At 39.3% G+C, this 18,240-nt stretch overlaps 1 protein-coding gene across 8 annotated transcripts in view; it reads left to right on the top strand.

Annotated features, from left to right (window-relative positions):
* Positions 1-2,648: 2,648 nt before the first annotated feature.
* The window catches only part of LOC108599766 (gamma-aminobutyric acid receptor subunit beta), a 31,042-nt gene continuing 15,450 nt past the window's right edge, over positions 2,649-18,240 (top strand). For 6 of the 8 annotated variants that reach the window (XM_017986788.2, XM_017986789.2, XM_017986785.2 and 3 more), the window contains exons 1-4: positions 2,649-2,753; positions 5,535-7,124; positions 14,992-15,089; positions 15,404-15,471. In XM_017986788.2, coding sequence (XP_017842277.1) covers positions 6,979-7,124; positions 14,992-15,089; positions 15,404-15,471 — 312 coding nt within the window. In that variant the 5' untranslated portion in view covers positions 2,649-2,753; positions 5,535-6,978. Of the gene's footprint in view, positions 2,754-4,998; positions 5,175-5,534; positions 7,125-14,991; positions 15,090-15,403; positions 15,472-18,240 lie in introns of those variants that run through there. The other 2 variants (XM_033293678.1, XM_017986782.2) reach the window with 2 other exon arrangements.

The following is an 18,240-nucleotide window of genomic DNA, read 5'->3' as shown; positions in this document are numbered from 1 at the left end:
AAGACCTACCTAACATAATCGGGATTAATTGTCATATAGAGCTATTCAAAAAAAAAAAAATAAGTACAATATTTTAAGTACATAAATTTTCTGGTTTCCAACTAAAATGTCTAATATCAGCATTTTTTTTTTTGTTATTTCCTATAAATTTTTATATATTGATCTATGTTTTTATTCAATGACTCAGAACAAATTTCTGCTGCTACACTGCATCTAAAGACATAAAGTGATTAGAACTATGAAATAAATGTTTTTAAGTGTTTTAAATTACTTTTAAGAATTAAGGAAATTTTTTTATAAAATAAAATTCTTATTTATTGAATTGTGTATTTTGGTGTTAAATTAGTTTGCTATTACCTGTGGCAACTTTACCTAATTATATTTTACTAAATTATACTAAAGTATACTATAATAATACTAATAATAAAATAATACTATAATAGGATATGAGAATAAATGGTTATAAACCTAGTTGATAAGTCTTGGGGGTGTTGCCTCTTGTCTTCTAAGTAATCAATGATTTTTTTTGGATACATACATAAACAATATTTTATTTCAAATGCTTATATAACATGTATCAATTGGAATCTTAACTTATTCTAAAATTGTTAATATTCATTTTTTATAACAACTCACATTGTAGACAATCTATTAATTTATGACTTTGAAAAAATCAATTAAGTTAGTTGCCTCTAATTAGGAAAATGCAAAGTTCTAGAAGCAAATCGTATTGTAATTGTTTTATTTAGTCAACTCAGGGCATATATTAAAAATAAAATGTGCAGTCTAACTCACATCATTGGCTTCGTAATCCTTGACGATGAAGCAGCTTAAAACAGCTTAGCCACAAGCTTGAGATCATTTGCACCAATCCTTGATATTAATTGGTATAAGAGTCAAGCTAATGCGCACTCGATCTGCGACTAACAGCTGAGAGATATACCAAAGATATCGGCGCACATTTAAATGATTTATAAATTGTACTTTGACATTTTACTCGGGCTTGAATAAATTGTATGGGAATATACTTATTTGAGTTGAAATTTAACTTTAGTTGTCACTTGAAAATGTCATCCATTGCTGTCACACTGTGACACAGTCAAATCACAATCAGAATTCGCATTCACACAAATTGTTTGGCTTGCTGTTATTGTTGTTGCTGTTGCTGTTTGGGCGTTTCAAGATTTCCGTTTAAATAATTCAAAATTTGTCGAAATGACAAATTACCCAGCGCGCTGGTTGCATGTGCTTCATTAATTTGACGCTGTCGCTGTGTACACAGACACACACACACGCACGCATACGCACACAAGCATATACATACATATGCGTGGAGAAAAGCGCAGACAATTGCGTAGCGGAAAAGCGCTGCGTGGCATTTCATTTTCATAAATTTTGGGCAGCCACAGCGACAAATGACATCGGCAGACTCAATCAATTTGCGCCCTTGTATTTATATGACTGTAAATATACATGTGCGTGGGTGTGTGTGTGTGTGTATATGGCTTTGGCTATACATTATGCTTTACGTGCCAACAATTTATGCTTATTAAAAAAATCAGCAGTGCGCAACGAAAAGTCAGCTTTGGTTTAATAAAGCCGCAATTGCTGGCATAAGATACATATAATGTGTGTGTGTGTGTGTGTATGCAAATGCTTTAAGGCTATAAATTGCACTACTTTTGTCAATTTGCCAGGTTGAATTTAATTTGATGTATAGCCTTTGGTTTGCACAAAAATGCAGTCAGGCTGACCGCCATTACGCATACGCCAAGTGCACCAGCAGCAGTAAATGCATTACACACACAGCAGACAACAAATATACACTGCACTTTCACCATCACCATCATCATCATCATCAGTAGCAGCAGCTGCAATAGCAAAAACCACTTCAGCAACAACAACAACAACAACAGCAACAGCACCCAGCAGTATAAACTTTGTCAGTGAGAACGCCAAAAGAGCAGCAGCAGCAGCAGCAGCTCGTATGTTTGCACTAATACAGTGCTTTAGCTGTTTTTTGCTGCCAGTGGCATCGCTGCTGGTGTCGCCTGGTGCAACTATTGCTATTGCTATGTATTTGTATCCTGACGATTTAGCTGATTTATGTTGATTTGTGTGCGAGAAAGTTTTGTGGGTTGCAGGCGGAGGCAGCGACCAAAACGACTCCCGGTTGTGCACACAAAGCACCGCTGGCAAACGAAACAGTTGCGTGTGCTTTAAGCCTGCACCAACAACAGCAAAAACAGTCAACAACAGCAGACCTACTACAACAACAAAACCAACGGCAAAAATTGAAACTGAAAATATAAAAAAAAAACGTACACACAAACTGAAAGAAAAGCTCTCCGTTGAGGATGGCCCCAAACAACACACACACACACGCATACACACATATATATATACATATATACATATATGCATATATGTATGTATACAAGTTTCGGCCGGGGTTCGGCTCGGCTTCTGCTTCTGCTTCTGTGGCTCGGCTCAGCTGCCTGGTCGCACCCACAAAAATTTTTGCAGGCTTCGTGATGTGAGTGCCAGTCACTGTGCCACTCGCTTGCGCCACCGAATGCCAGCACACGATTGCTTTATAGCTAGTGTTTTTGAGCGTTGAGCGCGCCGCTGCCGAGTCCGAGTCGGAGTCCGTGTCCGTGTCGAGCTGAGTCCAGACGTTGTCGTCGCCCAACGCTGTGTGCAAAAAATAGTTCAAGCGAGCCATACATAGATACATTTTCCACAATATTTTGGTATAAGCAAAAGGCAGCTAAACGTGCTAAATTTATATTAAATATACCAACTAAAAAGCAACAACGGCAACGACGTGTGCATTAAATTATAATAAAAAACTAATCAATTTGTTGCTAGAGCTGCAAAAAATCGCAGCCAACTTTATGCATATTTCTTGGTATAGAGAGCGCGTGTATATATGTGTGTATGTGTGCTTTTGTGTGTGTGAAAAGCAGTACGACAGTCAGGCATTAAAGTGTTAAATTGTGAATGCAAAAAAAAATAAGAAAGAAATTATATAAAACAATTTGCTGAAAATGTTGAAAAAGTGCGCTAAGCGCCGCAAAGTAGGCAACAAAAAGTAATATTCAAAGGCAGCGCTTGGCGCACACAAAATTTGGCCGAGTTTACTTGCCACACACGCACTCACACACACGAACACACACACACACTCAAGCGCACACAAGTGAAAAGCCAAAGGCAAAGCGTAAAAGCAGTAAATAAATACAAAAAGCAAAAGCTGAAAGGAGTCTGCTGCAACTTAATGTGAATGTGTATGTGTGTGTGTGTGTATGTCAGTGTGTGTGTGTGTATGTACGTTTGTTTGACTGTGGTAGGTGGTCTGCATAAGTGAGTAGCAATGTCTTCGTGCGTCGTCTTGGCAGCCGCCAAGTCTCAAATCTCGCGTCTGTTGTCTCGTATCTCGCGTCTCGGCTCTGCGCTCACAGCTTCTCCACATATACACATACGTACAAATATACATACTATATATATATATGTATATACTTAGTAGCTTAGCACGCCCTTTGCTTTGTTTAATTTTCAAGCAAATTGCTTGGGCGTCCTCCTTGATTAGCCAGACGGCGCGGGCCGGCCCGCATATGCTTTTAATTGCCGAAAAACGCGCCCCAAACTACACACACACACACATACACTACACACACATGGAACGTGTCCAAGGCGCCGCAGGCTAACCACCGAGCAGCTAAATGGCCTGCTGGCTGCCAATTTCTCTAGCCAGCGGGCTTAGCACGTAAAATATTTCGAACTTTTTTGATAGACTATTTAAATATGCAGCAAACTGCAAATCGAAATGCGAAACGCTGCCAAAGTATTAATAAACATTTTTAATGAGCGCGAGCTGAGCTGAGCCGAGCTGAGCTGAGCTGAGCGAGCTCTCTGAGCTCTGAGCTGATTAAGTAATTAAAGTTCTGCGTTAGGCATGGAATATTTAAGCGGCTTGTCGCTCATTAAATATGTAGCAGCGGCAACAAGGCCGCGGACTAAAACTCATTAATAACTGTCGCCAAAACATATTTATGCGAAATGCTGTTTGAAATTAAAATTCACAAAAACAAACAAAACAAATTCAATGCAAAATTGTTTCGAAAACGAAAGAGCGAAAAACAAAAAAGTATTTGAAATGCCGCACACGCAACTCCTGCCCTTTTTAATTAATGTCAAGCTCTTATCATTGAATACATAATTTACCAACACACACACACACACACACACACACATATGTGTGCTAGTGTTAGTGTGTACATTTATCAGTTTGCATTTCTTTGTTGAAAGCAACAATGCCGCACCCGCCCCCCATCCCACGCTGTCATCACAACACTTTCATTCAACTGTCTGAGGCTGCTACGCGCTTAACGCAAAAAGCAATCAAAGCAGCCACGAGCAGCAGGCGCTAGCAAAAACCGCACACAAAACGCATGCTTACCAATTAACGAGATATGTGTGCGAATGTGCAGCACAAAAAGCGCGAGAAAATTGCTAAAGAAAAACGCAAAGAAAAACGCGAGGGTAGGCAGAGCCATAGGCAAAGGCAAACCCAAGCAAATGTGCCATACAAATCAAATGCGCCATAGAGAGAAAAAAAAACACTAACACACACACACACACACACACACATACAGAGCAGAGAAATAAATTTATAAAAACAAAAAAGCAGGCAGGCAATACAAAGGCAAAGGCCTGACACACATAGCTGCTGGCAGGAGCCAAGTAGCAAGCGTTTATGCTAAACAGAGTGTAACTGCCGGGGTTGCCAGTGACATTTTCTGCAAAAAGCCAAATTCCCTTAAAGAGGCCCAAAGACAACAGCAACAGCAACAGCAACAGCAACAGCAACAGCAACCAGCTAAAGCCGAAAGGTGCAAGCCGCGAGAGCGCGTCCTTTGCAGACATTGAGCACGAGCTGTCGCTCGCTCTCGCTCTCTCGAGGCTCGCTGCACAGTTTTATGCTCTCGGCCAAGCAGACACATTTCGCCAACTGTCAACGGGCCTGGCTCTGACTGACTTGGCTGGCTGACTTGTTCGGTCTGGCAAACGGTTTTCAAACGTGCTGCTGAGAAAATGTAACGGACGCAAAAGGCAAACGCAAAATCACGGACAGCGCTTGGCCCCAAGAAATGGCAACAAAATCCATACAGAAAGTACTTGTATATATATTTACATATATATATTTATATATATATATATGTGTGCGTGCGTGTGTGTGTGTGAGAGTTAATGCTTATGTATGTCAGTCTGCATGTGTGTATAAATTAGTTTTGTGTGCTACGCTGCAGATTGTACGTATGTGTGTGTGTCTCTCTGTATGTGTGTACGCGTGCTTGTGAATTTTATGAAAGTTTGAAGCACGACGCGCCCTAAATGCCAAGATTTTTATGCTTTTCAATTGCAAAGTGTTGAAAAATAAACGCGACTAATAAATACGAAATTTGTGTATAAATTGGCATTGAATAAGGCACCAAGTGTTAAATCGGACTAATATTGTTTGAAATTATTTGCAGTGTTGAGTAATGAAAAGCTAAAAATGAAAATAAAATGACGATAGACGAACCAAGTTAATAGCAACAAAGAAACCAAAAAGTATGACCAAACTTCAAGCAAGCAGCAAATTGAACAATTGAAACACAAAAAATGAGACAATTAAGCTGCAGCAACAACAATAACAACAACAGCAACAACAATAGCAATCGCAATAGCAATAGCAACAAGAACAGCTTGCTAAGCACGGACAACGATAACGATAACGAGAAGAGCAACGGCAACGGCAAGGCTAAAGCATATTGAGCCAACCAGCTATGGAATGGAGCTTCAATTTGGATGACGAATTGACGGTATTGCTGCTGTAACTGAGAACGCAACTCCTCTGCGGATATTTTGTAATATTTATTAATGAACGGTAGTGCGTGAGCGGAATATTGAGTGAGTGAGTGAGTGAGTGAGTGAGCAGCAGCAGCGAGAGGTGCGGAACTCATTTAAAATGTACATTCTGTAGCAGCGAATGTAACACGAAATCCCCAAAAGGATATCAACGCAACGAAAGGCTCAATTACAAGGAATTTTCTAAAGCGCATGCTAAACCCAACTGAGGCAGCTCAAAGCACAGTAAAAATAATTAAAAAACCAGAGAGACGACGAGACGTGCTAAAAAACGTGCAAACATTATAATCGAGTTGCAGCACGGCTGATGAGCGGCGGCTGATGAGCGGGGCAAAGGCAAATGTAAGCAATTAGAGTGTGGCAAGCAGCAAGCAGCAGCGTTCAAGCGTTGGCGAACTCTCCTCCAGCTGCTGAACTAATGCAACTCCTGCTGAGCTTTGCCCTGCCGCCAAGTCGAACGCCTACGCACTGGCAGCGCATGCAATAGGCAAGAGGAGAAGCAAGTTGCAAGTTTTCAAAAGCAGGACAACTCTTGGGAACACAGACACACACAAAAACATATACACACGCACACACACACAAACATAAATATACATGCATATGCACTGATGTACTGACTGAATGCCTCGCTGCCTAAACAACCAACTAACTCACTGACTGAGAGACTACTAAACCAAGAGTGGAAGCCGAAGGAGCAAATGATCTAAGAGAGCATTGCAAGCAAAGCGTATGGCGTGGAATTCAACTAATAACTGCAACTGATACTAAACGGCTAAACATCAACTAAAAATTTACTTTATACGCAACCAAAAACACACGAAAGAAATCAAAAAGTTTTTAACTGCAATGCAACTACCAATACCACAACAATAACAACAACAACAACAATCACATACTGTTTTTTAAATAAATCACACTTGCGCACCTACGACTTATAAGGGAATATAACAACAACAAATTAATCAAAGCAATTAGCAAACTTCCACACACCACAAAAAAAAAAAAAAAAACAAAAACCTTTTTGACTTTTGCCACGCACCTCAACAACAACAACAATACTGCACCACCATGAGTGATTCAGCAATGGAGAAATTATGCAAACTGACGCCCCGCACACGCAGCCCTCTGCTCACAATATGGCTGGCCATCAATATGGCCCTTATCGTACAGGAGAGCGGACCCGGACACAAACGGAGCACCACAGTGCAAGCAGCGTAAGTTTCAAATTTCTAACTAATGAGCATCCCAAATCTTACAAATTATACAAATCAGCGAACATTTTAATAGCAATTTGAATTTCTTTATTAAACGATTTAAAATCAAGAATTAAAAGCACTAGTCACTAGGCACATACATTTATTAAATTTAAAATATTCTAACGAATTGTTAAGTATTTCACTCTTTACAAAATTGTGCCTAAGATTGTATCAAATTATAATCTGGACTGCATAATTATTCAAGACCCATATGAACTTTCAAAAGCACTTAAACTTTGTAGCATTTTAGATAGTATTAGTTCATCAGTTCATCATTCCTGGCGTATAGATACGCCTCTAAAAATTTGTGTGTATTATTAGGAAGCGTAACTCTGATCGTATGCGTTAGTCCTTCTAGCCAGACTCTATCGAATGCTTGGGATACATCTAAAAATATTGCAGTCTACATAAACTTGAAATCTGCTTAAACTTTAAAAACAATCAAATCATCGAAAGTCAAGAAAAAATACAAAACAATGAAGCATATACATGATTTAAAAAAACATTTTAATGCTTAGATAAGTTCCCAATTTGTTGCCTCATGTTAGTGGCCGTCAAACCGATTGATATTCAGATATTACCAATTGCAAAACAAGACATTGACTCTTATATATTCCTAACTATAATGTTACTTGGAGTAAAGATTTCTCAAAAATTACTGCGCCGACTGGGGCAAGCTAAGTTGGATAAATTTGGCACCCAAATCTCAAATATTCTTCAATATTTCGCAAGCAGATCTGACACAGTTCGCCATTATGAAATGTGTATGGATAATGTTAGAGGAAGAGCATTAAGAAATGAATCCAGTTAGTTAACTTTATCTAGCTTATTGTATGTATGTGCATATGGGATTTTCTATATAGCCTACTATATATAATATTAATGACAACAACTTAAGGCCACATATTGTTTTTTTTTTCTTTGTTTCGAATGCATTTGAACTGTTTGAAATGCAATTAAAATATTTTTCTGCATCACTTTCAGAAATATTTTGTCAAATGTTCTAAGTAATTAAACACAGCAACAAATTGTTAAAAATAATTAATTTTTAAAACATGTCGTCCCCTGAGCTTTACCTAATTTAGGACTATTTGTAATAATTGCGCACTCGTCGAGTTTTGGGCGAAGCTCACAAATTAGTGGCATTTACAGCTATCAATTAAGCTAATAAGTTACTTTGTGGTGGGCGTGATCGCTTGTTATGCGTATTAAATTATGTCCAAAATAATGGACAAAGTCATACAAAGCTTAGTTCTGGCACACACACACACACATACACATACTATAGCAGAGCATTATAATAACAATAAATTTGTCGCTGCGACACTTTGCTGCATTGCATGAACAGAGCGTACTATCGGCTAAGTTTTTCGATCGTGTGCGCTTAGTGTATGTGTGTGCTTAGCGTGTGTGTGTATGTGTGTGTGTGGCGTGTGGCAATAGCAGGTGCGTGCATGTCCCCATGGAATCATAACTCATGGTAATTTATGATTATTCAAATATGACTATGTTGCTGCAAAATGCGCTCGAAATTTGCTGCGCTCTCAGCTCTCGGCTCTGCTCTGGTCAAAAACGCGCTAATTAGGCACAATGACAGCTTGTTTGACCTGCTCGACAGTAAATAAAGCGTTGGCTCTCGCCGCTCGCATTTTGAATAAGTGCAGACAATTTATTAAGCTCGTCATCGTCGCATTTGCATGTGGCGTCCATTAAAAGTGGACGGCCGCAGCCGTCAGTCGTGACTGAAAAATGACAACTGCCAGTTCACTGCGCTTGTAATTACTCACGGCAAATGTGAACTCAACTACCAGCAAAGTGTGTGAGTGTGTGTGTGTGTTTGCTTTTCGAAACGAAATTTTCAACAGAATGTCGCTTGTAATCTTTTCTTTTTTTTGTTTTTCCTTGGTTAGCACTCATTAGTAAATATTTAGGCACAAACACACAGAGAGACATTTGCATAAGCCACCGCAATGGCAAATTAGGCAAATCAAAGGGCTCTGCAGCTAAACTAACTGCAGATTGAGACGGAGACGGAGTCAGAGACCGAGACCGAGACTGGGACTGGGACTGGGACGTACTTGAGTACAAATGCACGTTTATGGGATTACATGATCGCGTGACGTGAGATACACGCGACATGGCATGGCCCCGCGTGGCATAACAAGCGGGGCAGAACAACTGGCAACTGGCAACTGGCAACGGGCAACTGGCAACGGGCAACTGGCAACTGGTAACTAGCAGCTGGCAAGAAGGCAAACGCAAATGTCGTGGAAAAAATCGCAAGTCACAGAACTTAAGCACACAGCTGGGCTGTTTATTTGGGGCACAACAAACACAGAACAACAACAACAACAACAAAAAGTAAAACAAGAAATGGCAGCAGCAACAACTTTACGCCACTTTTTCATGCAACATTGCACAGGCGCCGCCACAAAGTATGCAACACAAAATGACAGCCCCTGCACTCACAACACACACACACACACACACACACACACACAGAGAGACATACACAGAGACAAATACAGAGAGAGCGAGATTTGTTGTCCCCAGGAAAGGTTAAAGGCCACAGCAGCCAACACAACGACACAATTTCATCTGACTGCTGCTCACTTTATATACCGAGCAATGTGAGCTGTAAGCTGCGAGCCTGTGAGCCTGTGAGCAACTGGGAAACTGAGAAACTAGTATATGTCTATGTCTATGGCAGGCCATGCCATGGCACGCCCGTTGTGCCAGTGACTGTGCGTCCCCATTGTGCTCCACTTGCCACACAAGTGCACACTTCACTTGGAATTTATTGATAGCAGATAATGCCAAAGTGGCAGCGACAAAGCAAGAACGCCCAGTCTGAGAGACGTCCTGCCAAGCAGCCAAGTGCCTACAACTGTTTGTGTGCCTGTGCCTCTGTATGTGTGTGTGTGTGTGTGGCAGCTGCAACGTTGGCTGGTTGGCTGGTTGGCTGGGGCTACAGACAACGTCAACAGCTCGCCGTCGAGTGTCATTGAGCGTAAATTGTTGTTCCTTCACATTTTGAGTATGATTGAAAATATCTACAAGCGACAAGGGGCAACAACAAACTAGTACAACTGGTCTGGGTCTGGGCCTGGGTTTGGGCTGGGGCTTGGGCTTGGGCATCGCTGGCTGGTTGCAGACTCATATGCTCGTTGCCATTTGCCATACGCTTTTCAAATATTTAATAAAGCCCCCGAAGCAGACAAGGCAGCTCTAATTTTTTTACCCCACACTTAACCCCGACAAATGAAAGCCGCCCTGGCGAACTATTTTTATTGGTCCGCCAGATATGTACGCTGCTTACCCTTGCTGATGCCTGATCCTGCTGCCGCTGCTGCCGCTGCTGCTGCTGCTGCTGCTGCTGGGGCTGGGGCTGCTGCTGTCCGTGTATGTTCATTTCGCAAAATGTCAAGGACTTGCCAATGCAATTCAATTTTTTATGCATTTACCTCATTCTCAGCTCAGAGAGCTTAGAGCTGCTTGCAGCTGCTGCCTCATCAATTGCCATCGAATTGAATTTAATCAAGGCATAAAACGGCACAACGTAGCGCCATAAAATCCATGCATAAAAAAAGACAACAGCGACTACGACAAAGAAAATCAATTCAATTTCAGATTACATAAAAATACGAAATTATGCCATAGTCAGGGGCGTGTTGCAGCTAAGGCTAAGGCTAAGCGCTCTTCATAATAAGATGTCATATTCATCTAACATAGGCGGGACGGGAGTCCACTACGCTTCAGTAAGCTTATTAAACGGATATGTTTATTTTTAGCAAGAATCAGGCGGCTGTCAGACATCAAGTTATCACTTTATTAAAAAACGCTTACTCACACACCCACCCACACACACATATACATAGATAAATGGATATATATATATAGAGCTAGAGCAGCATGTTTTAACTGCGCAGCAAAAATGGCTCAGCCTCAAAGTTTTGCTTATCTTGGCATTTGGCGTTGGCGTTGGCGTTGGCGTTGGCATTGGCGTGGGTCTGGGTGTGGGTGTTGGCGTTTGCCAAGACTTTGGCCTGACATGGGTGGCCCTGGCTGGCTGGCAGCGAGAGAGATAATATTTGCTAGTAGTTTTCGCATTTCCGCTTTGTTTTAACGTTTCACTTGAATTTATGCAATGGCGCGTGTCCAACGCAGCGTATACGTAATGGCTCGCACTCAAAGTGCCACTAAAAACGACAACGAAAGCGACAGCGACACCAGCAGTAACAGCAACGGCAACAATGACAACGACAATAACAAACAACAACAAACAAGCGTAACAACGACAACAAACAATAACGACAATATTTCTTACATTTTCATTTTCTGGCGACACTTTCAGGCTGACCGCCAGCAGTTACAGTTACTGTTACAGTTACATAGCCACGAGTGCCAGGGCGTTGGCACACATACACACACACACACACACGCCCATATATATGTAGTGCTTGTGTGTGTGTGCGTACATTAAGCGAGAGCAAACAAAACGTGCAGCGCTTCTAGATAAGACAACAAACTGTGCCCAACGATAAGATGGCGGATGTCATTGTCGTTACACTTGAGGCAACACGTACTCTGCTCAGCTTTTGCTGTGCTATATTGCTATTGTGCTTTGCTCTTGTTCCTCTTGTTCTTGCTGTCCAGCGCGCAAAGACAAAAAATGCTTCATTTAAAGTTGACAGCTGACAAAGCTTTTGCTGCAGCCAAAAGTCAGATAGATCTTTATCTTTTTTATATTAACATAATTCATTAGCTAATGCAATATCTGCGATAGATTGAAATCAGGCGTAAGCCTTTCTGCTTAGCCTAAGCCAATTATAGTGCCTAAGCTCGTTGCCTGCTGCCTTGAAAGCCACTTATTGCTTAGGCAAATATTTGACGCCCCAATAACGAGCCATTGACAGTTTCAAGTGCACTCGATATCAAGCATCACACACACACAGATAGAGTATGTGTGTGTGTGTAAGCACATGTGCTTGCTTGTGGCACAGCTGCATAAATAATTTGACAAAATTTTGGCATAATATTTAGCTTTAGTTCATTTGCATATTACGTATACGCTAACCACGCCCTATTGCTCAATACTCATAGCAGCTAGCTAGCTAGCTAGCTAGTGCGCGTCCTTGGAGCCAATTTCAGTTTCTTTTTTCTTTGGCTTACTTCCTCCTTTTTTTATTGCAAGCTGTCAAAACTTATTGACAGCACCTGACGCGCGTTAGCGCATGAAACTAAAATTTAATGACCTTGCAAAATGTGTAGTAATAATAACATTGCGCATACGTTGCGTTGTACGAGTGCTACGTACTTATGCCAGACCCAAAACTCAAATCAAATAGCAATCAAAACTTTTTCATTATCAACAACAGCGGCAGCAACAGCAACAGCAGCAGCAGCTAGCAAAAGCCAAAACCAAAGCCAAAGAAACCGCATATCAACTGTTGTCAGGCCATTGCGCAGCAATAACAACAAAAGCTAGAAGCTGCCTGCCTGCCTGCCTGCCTGCTGCCTGCCTGCTGCCTGCCTGCTGCCTGCTCTAATATTTGCTTATATACATTTATACATTTTATAAATAGGCTGGCAGGCAGTTTTGCCGACGGCTCTTGCTTTGATACCAACGCTGCGTATACACAATATAAGGCAACACCCACACCCACACCCAGCCAGGGGTTAAAGCTCAAGCGCAAAATGAGCAAGCAGAGAGCCAGCTACAAAGCCAAAAGAGAAGCGCAGAGAGTGTCTGCGTACGCCCCTGACACGCCCCAGCCAACTGTGGATTGTTCAAATGAATAGAGGAAATAATATCTGGCGGTTTATTGTAAGCAAATCAGCATTTGCTGCAGCGCTTTAACAATTGACTTGGCTAAGACAAAAGACGAAATTATAAAAAAAAAAAAACGAAAATGAAACGCACAGCAGAAATTGGAAATTTCAATATAGCAATGATAACACACAATATTGTGACTGCGCGCGCGCAAGAAGCAGCAACAAAGCCAAGCTAACGTGGGTGGGTGTATTTATTTGCAGGCGCAACTTTTATTAAATTGTGATTTTACTCACACAGACACAACGACACACATACAGCGGGAGAGAGAAAGTAATACACCCACACACGCACACGCACACATAGGCACAAATAAACATTTGCGCTGCATATACGACAAGGGAGACAGTCAAAATAGCAAAATAGCAAAACAGCAACAAATGCTCTTTAATAGCGCAGTTTAGCGCAGAATAGACGCAAATAAACAGGCATTGAAATGCTTGCGCCAGGACTCGCCATAAATAATACAAGCAAACACAAGCATGGCTTATAGATATATATATATATATATACACGAGTATACGTGCATATAAATAAACTCATATGGCTGGGCGTTCATATATTTTGTTTGTGGCTGCCTCTCTCTATGTGTGTTCGTGTACTTGATGCCACACTTAACCTGCAGAGTGCGCTGTCTTTTTATATATTTCATAGTTTTCGCCTCATTTTATGCATATTTTATTCGGTTTTTCTAACCGGAAGTGCTACAGACCTTGCCACAAGCAAAACCAATGCCCCAAATAACTATCAATCTCAACTGTTTGTGCAATAAGAAGATAGAAAAATCAATCAATAAATAAATTGACTTATGCATAGCTGAAGAGAACATTAGGTGAACTCTTTGAACATTTGTGTTGCCTGCTAGATCATAACATTAAATTAAAGAACAATAATATTATTAGTCCAACTGGACTATGCAACTGCATCATGCGACAGTCAATTGCAGTAACTGAATATTAATCAACACAGCTTGCGCTTGAGATATATAAATCTATATTAACCTCAACTTGAAGCAGATTCCATTAGCCAACGGCTTACGTGACGTGGCTGTATCTGATTTGAAGAATGTAGAAAGGAATGGATAAGTTCGATTACCATACATATAATTTACATATTTAGCTAAGAAAGGATACAGTTTAAGAGTGAGAGCGGTTAACTCAATGTTAATGAGTCAGAAATTTAATGTGAATATTTCAATGAATTATAATAAGCATAAGAGCGTGCTCAGTTGATGGTCACAAGCTGAGGGAGATCAATAACTTTCCACAGCTCTCGCTCAAGCGTTAAGTGACGCTTATGTGAGCCACAGCACTCAAGTTAATTTTGATCCATGGCTTATCGACCAACGCTTGGTGGAAGTCATAGCCAATAGCAAGTGTCGCTTGCACTTACAGTCAATGAAGATCAATTTCCAAGGTTCATCGTATTTGCTTTACTTAGGGTAGCAGACAAAATGTTTATTGTTATTAATCATTTGTGTTTGCTGCATTTACAAATTAGTGTGCAATTATTTTCAGAAATATAAATAAAAAATTAAAATCAACAAATGAGTTTTCATAAAAATGCCAACTGTATACCCAATCCCATGAATTATTAATAAACAAAGTGTAAGTAACTACAACGGAGGCTTAGCTTCAATTGAAAGTTATTCTTTATTTTTTATTTACACTTAAAGCCTTGGGAGTAATTCTGGAGTTACCTAGAATTGCTTATTGTTATTAACATATTTATAGAGAGACGCAGCAATTCTACTATAATAAATAAATATATTGTATTTTCACTATTTATTATTTATGTATTTTCTTTAAGCTTAGCTTAATTGTCTTTCCTCAATGACAACGAAATCTCGTTTACACTCGAATTTTATTTTATTATCTTTACATTCGTATTATCTTGACATTTCATATATTTTAAAATATATATATAAATATATATTAAAAAAATTATCTTAAGCAAACATAGATTATAATCCGTCTTCTGTTCTTCTTGCAGTACTGGTGGCGGCAGCATGTTGGGTGACGTTAACATATCCGCTATACTCGACTCCTTTAGTGTTAGTTACGACAAAAGAGTAAGACCCAACTATGGTGGTAAGTAATCCTTGTTACAGCTAACGCACATACATAGCTTCTACTCACACTGAAATGAAAATGCTAACCCAAAACGCAACGCAACTTGAACGAAACCCAAACCCAAGCCCAATACTGGGCGTGAGCCAAGCAGGCAGCAGCTGATTGAGGAAGTTTATATATGAGCTCAAGCATATTTAGCTGAACTCTATACATGCTATCTCCCTCTGTCACTGTCACTGTCTCTGTTTATTAGCCTTATATTGACTAGTATAAGTTGTTCGTAGTGCTGTAACTATTAATATAACATGTCAAACAAACTGTACGTGTTTCAGGACCTCCCGTCGAAGTTGGAGTCACCATGTACGTGCTGTCGATCAGCTCGCTCTCAGAAGTGAAAATGGTACAAACTAAATGACCTTTGTACCTCATTAACTTTAACATTAAGCGCTCTCTAACTCTCTCTCTCGCATACTCTGTCTCTGTTGTTGGAATTTATTAACGAATTTATTTTGTATCTCAAGCTCAAATCTTTAATTTCAACACCCATGCATTTGTTTTACTTTCAACTATTTATGCTTTGTACTCCTTGAATAACAATAATCAAACGTTTTACTTACTTATTTATTCGTTTTTACTAACAAAGTACGCCAGTCTCAAATGTTTTTCAAACCAACTATATTTCTTTACTAGCTTTCCTTATGCGTTTTTTAGTCACTACGTTAAGTGTTTTTACTCTAACAAACTTTGTTTTCCAATTTTTGAATTTTTTTTTTTTTCATTTTTGTTACTACAGCATAGGCTTAGCTCAGGTTTTCGTAACAGATTCAGGTGTCAATACATTAAGTGCCTGGGTGTAACTTCCTATTGATTTTCTATGCACCCAGACATCAATACTATATCTAGATCGAAGTGTCTAGCAACAACATCGAACTAAGCATTGGCGGAGCTTTTTTATTTGCCTTACAAACTAACGAATACAACTACACAACTTTTGCTCAGTGTGTACATTTTCCAAAACGTTTTTCTTTGTGTGTATGTATATGTCGTTCAAAAATCTGCAGTTCAACTTTGTAATTGGTCATGGCACAATGAAAATTCCCAACACGCTCCAGACCCCCCCATCCATCCATCCCCACACACGTTCAAGCATTTCAATTATCACTTCTCTCGCTCTCGCTCTATCTCTGGATCGCTCGCTCACCTCAAACGTTCTGTTTTATTTTATAGGATACACAATGCTTTCAAAATACATTTTATTAAATTACAGCTGCGCAATAAAAACTGAACAAATTCTAAAGTTTTCAAAATGGTGTGTTAATTCCGCTATCACAGCAATAAAACTAAAACTGCATTAGCCTATTGTCACTACTTATACTTTTTTGAATAGACCTAGACTTTAATATTGCAACTAGCTGACACAACAACAACTGCAATAAGACAATAATCAAGTAGCTGATTTGGTTTTCATTCGGTGCGTGCAAATAAACAAAGCAAATCTACATCTCCACACACAAATTAAGCAAAAACAACAATGTGGAAAGCCAAAATATGCACCGCTTGCCCAAAAAGTAAAAATAAGTAAAAACTTTACATTGTATATTTAATTTTGCTAATGGAAATTTACCAGCACCAACAGCATACTAAGTAATATATATAAATAAAATAATGCTTATTGTATGAAATAAACAAATACATGCGCATAAAAGTAGGCAACAATAAAATGACAGCCACAAGTTTGCATTCGCGTCCACTGTGTGTTTACTGTCTACAGTCTACTGTCTACTGTCGCTCTGTCCCCATGCATAGGCATTGTTAATTGCAACGGCGTGTGTCTGTCTGTGTGTGTGTGCGTTTTGTTCACATGTTTTGGGTTCTAGTTACTGCGTAGCGCACCACAAAACAGAGTCTAGTAGAAACTATAATGACTAACAAGCATCACAGCAACAACAACAACAACAACAGCAACAACAACAACTTAAACAACCTACAACAACAACAACAAGAAAACAATCAAACAACCCATCAAACGTGTGTGTGTATATGTTGCAGGTCCCCCTGTGGAGGTTGGCGTCACAATGTATGTGCTCAGTATCAGTTCGGTTTCGGAAGTTCTCATGGTACATACGTAACAAACTATGAAATAAAACTAAAAAACAATTCATTTAATTTCAAAAAAAAAATATACCAAAAAATTGAACATTTATATTTTGTGTTTGAAAAGCAATGAAATCATATGTCTACTCGTCTAACTATTAATTTAACTCCGTACCTACATCCAAACTATCCGTTCTACCCTAACTTTCTCTGTCTCTTTCTCTGTCCAACGCTCTATTGAACTCTCGCTGTCTCTTGCTCACACACACTCTGTGTCTCAAGTTTTCTAGCATTTGTACATTTTTTGCCAATTGGCCTACAACATACAAATTCATTTCAACTTTCTACCAATTTATTTTGATTTTGTGAAAATTTCAAGAGCAAATTCCAAAATATAATCCAATATACATTACATATGTACCAATACTTATACGAATCTAATCAAAAGTTTTTACAAATTAAATGTTGTGTTAACAATTTGTTGCAAGAAAAAAGCCAAATTAAATGCATTGTTGCTACTACATTTTCTTATAGTTTCAGTGTGTTGAATATAATTATTAGTCAAATTAAGTTTACGTGTGTTTTATGTTCACTACAAAAAAAAATTCAATGAGCTTCAAACCAAAGTACAAGCAAAAGTTCAAATTGTAAATTAAACCAAAGAAAACAAGACAACTTCACCAAGTAATCAGCGCTCACTATACAGCCCTATCTCTCTCGCTATCTCTCTCTCTCTCTCTCTCTCTCTCTTTCTATCTATCTATCAATGCTTCATTTGCATCACTGTTGCTATTACGCTCTAAAAAAATAAAACATACTTTCGCAACTTTCCGCTGCAAAGTTTTTCAACTTTTTCAATCGCATTTCAAAATTGTTAACATTTCTTTAAAAAACTTTAGTTCAATTAATTTTGCCAACGTTCATCATTGTCATACTTGTGCGCTGTACTCACGCTAATTAAAACTGCGTACAGCGTATACCTCAGTTGAGCATGATCAACTGTTGTGCTGCTTACGAATTCCATTGCATCCTCAACATTTCATTTATTTGATTTCATTTTTGCTTTTAAACTGAA

This window comes from Drosophila busckii, chromosome 3L (genome assembly GCF_011750605.1).
Source record: "Drosophila busckii strain San Diego stock center, stock number 13000-0081.31 chromosome 3L, ASM1175060v1, whole genome shotgun sequence".
Taxonomy (NCBI): Eukaryota; Metazoa; Arthropoda; class Insecta; order Diptera; family Drosophilidae; genus Drosophila; species Drosophila busckii.
The sequence above is the reverse complement of the archived record's forward strand: the minus strand, read 5'-3'. Positions and strand labels throughout refer to the sequence as shown.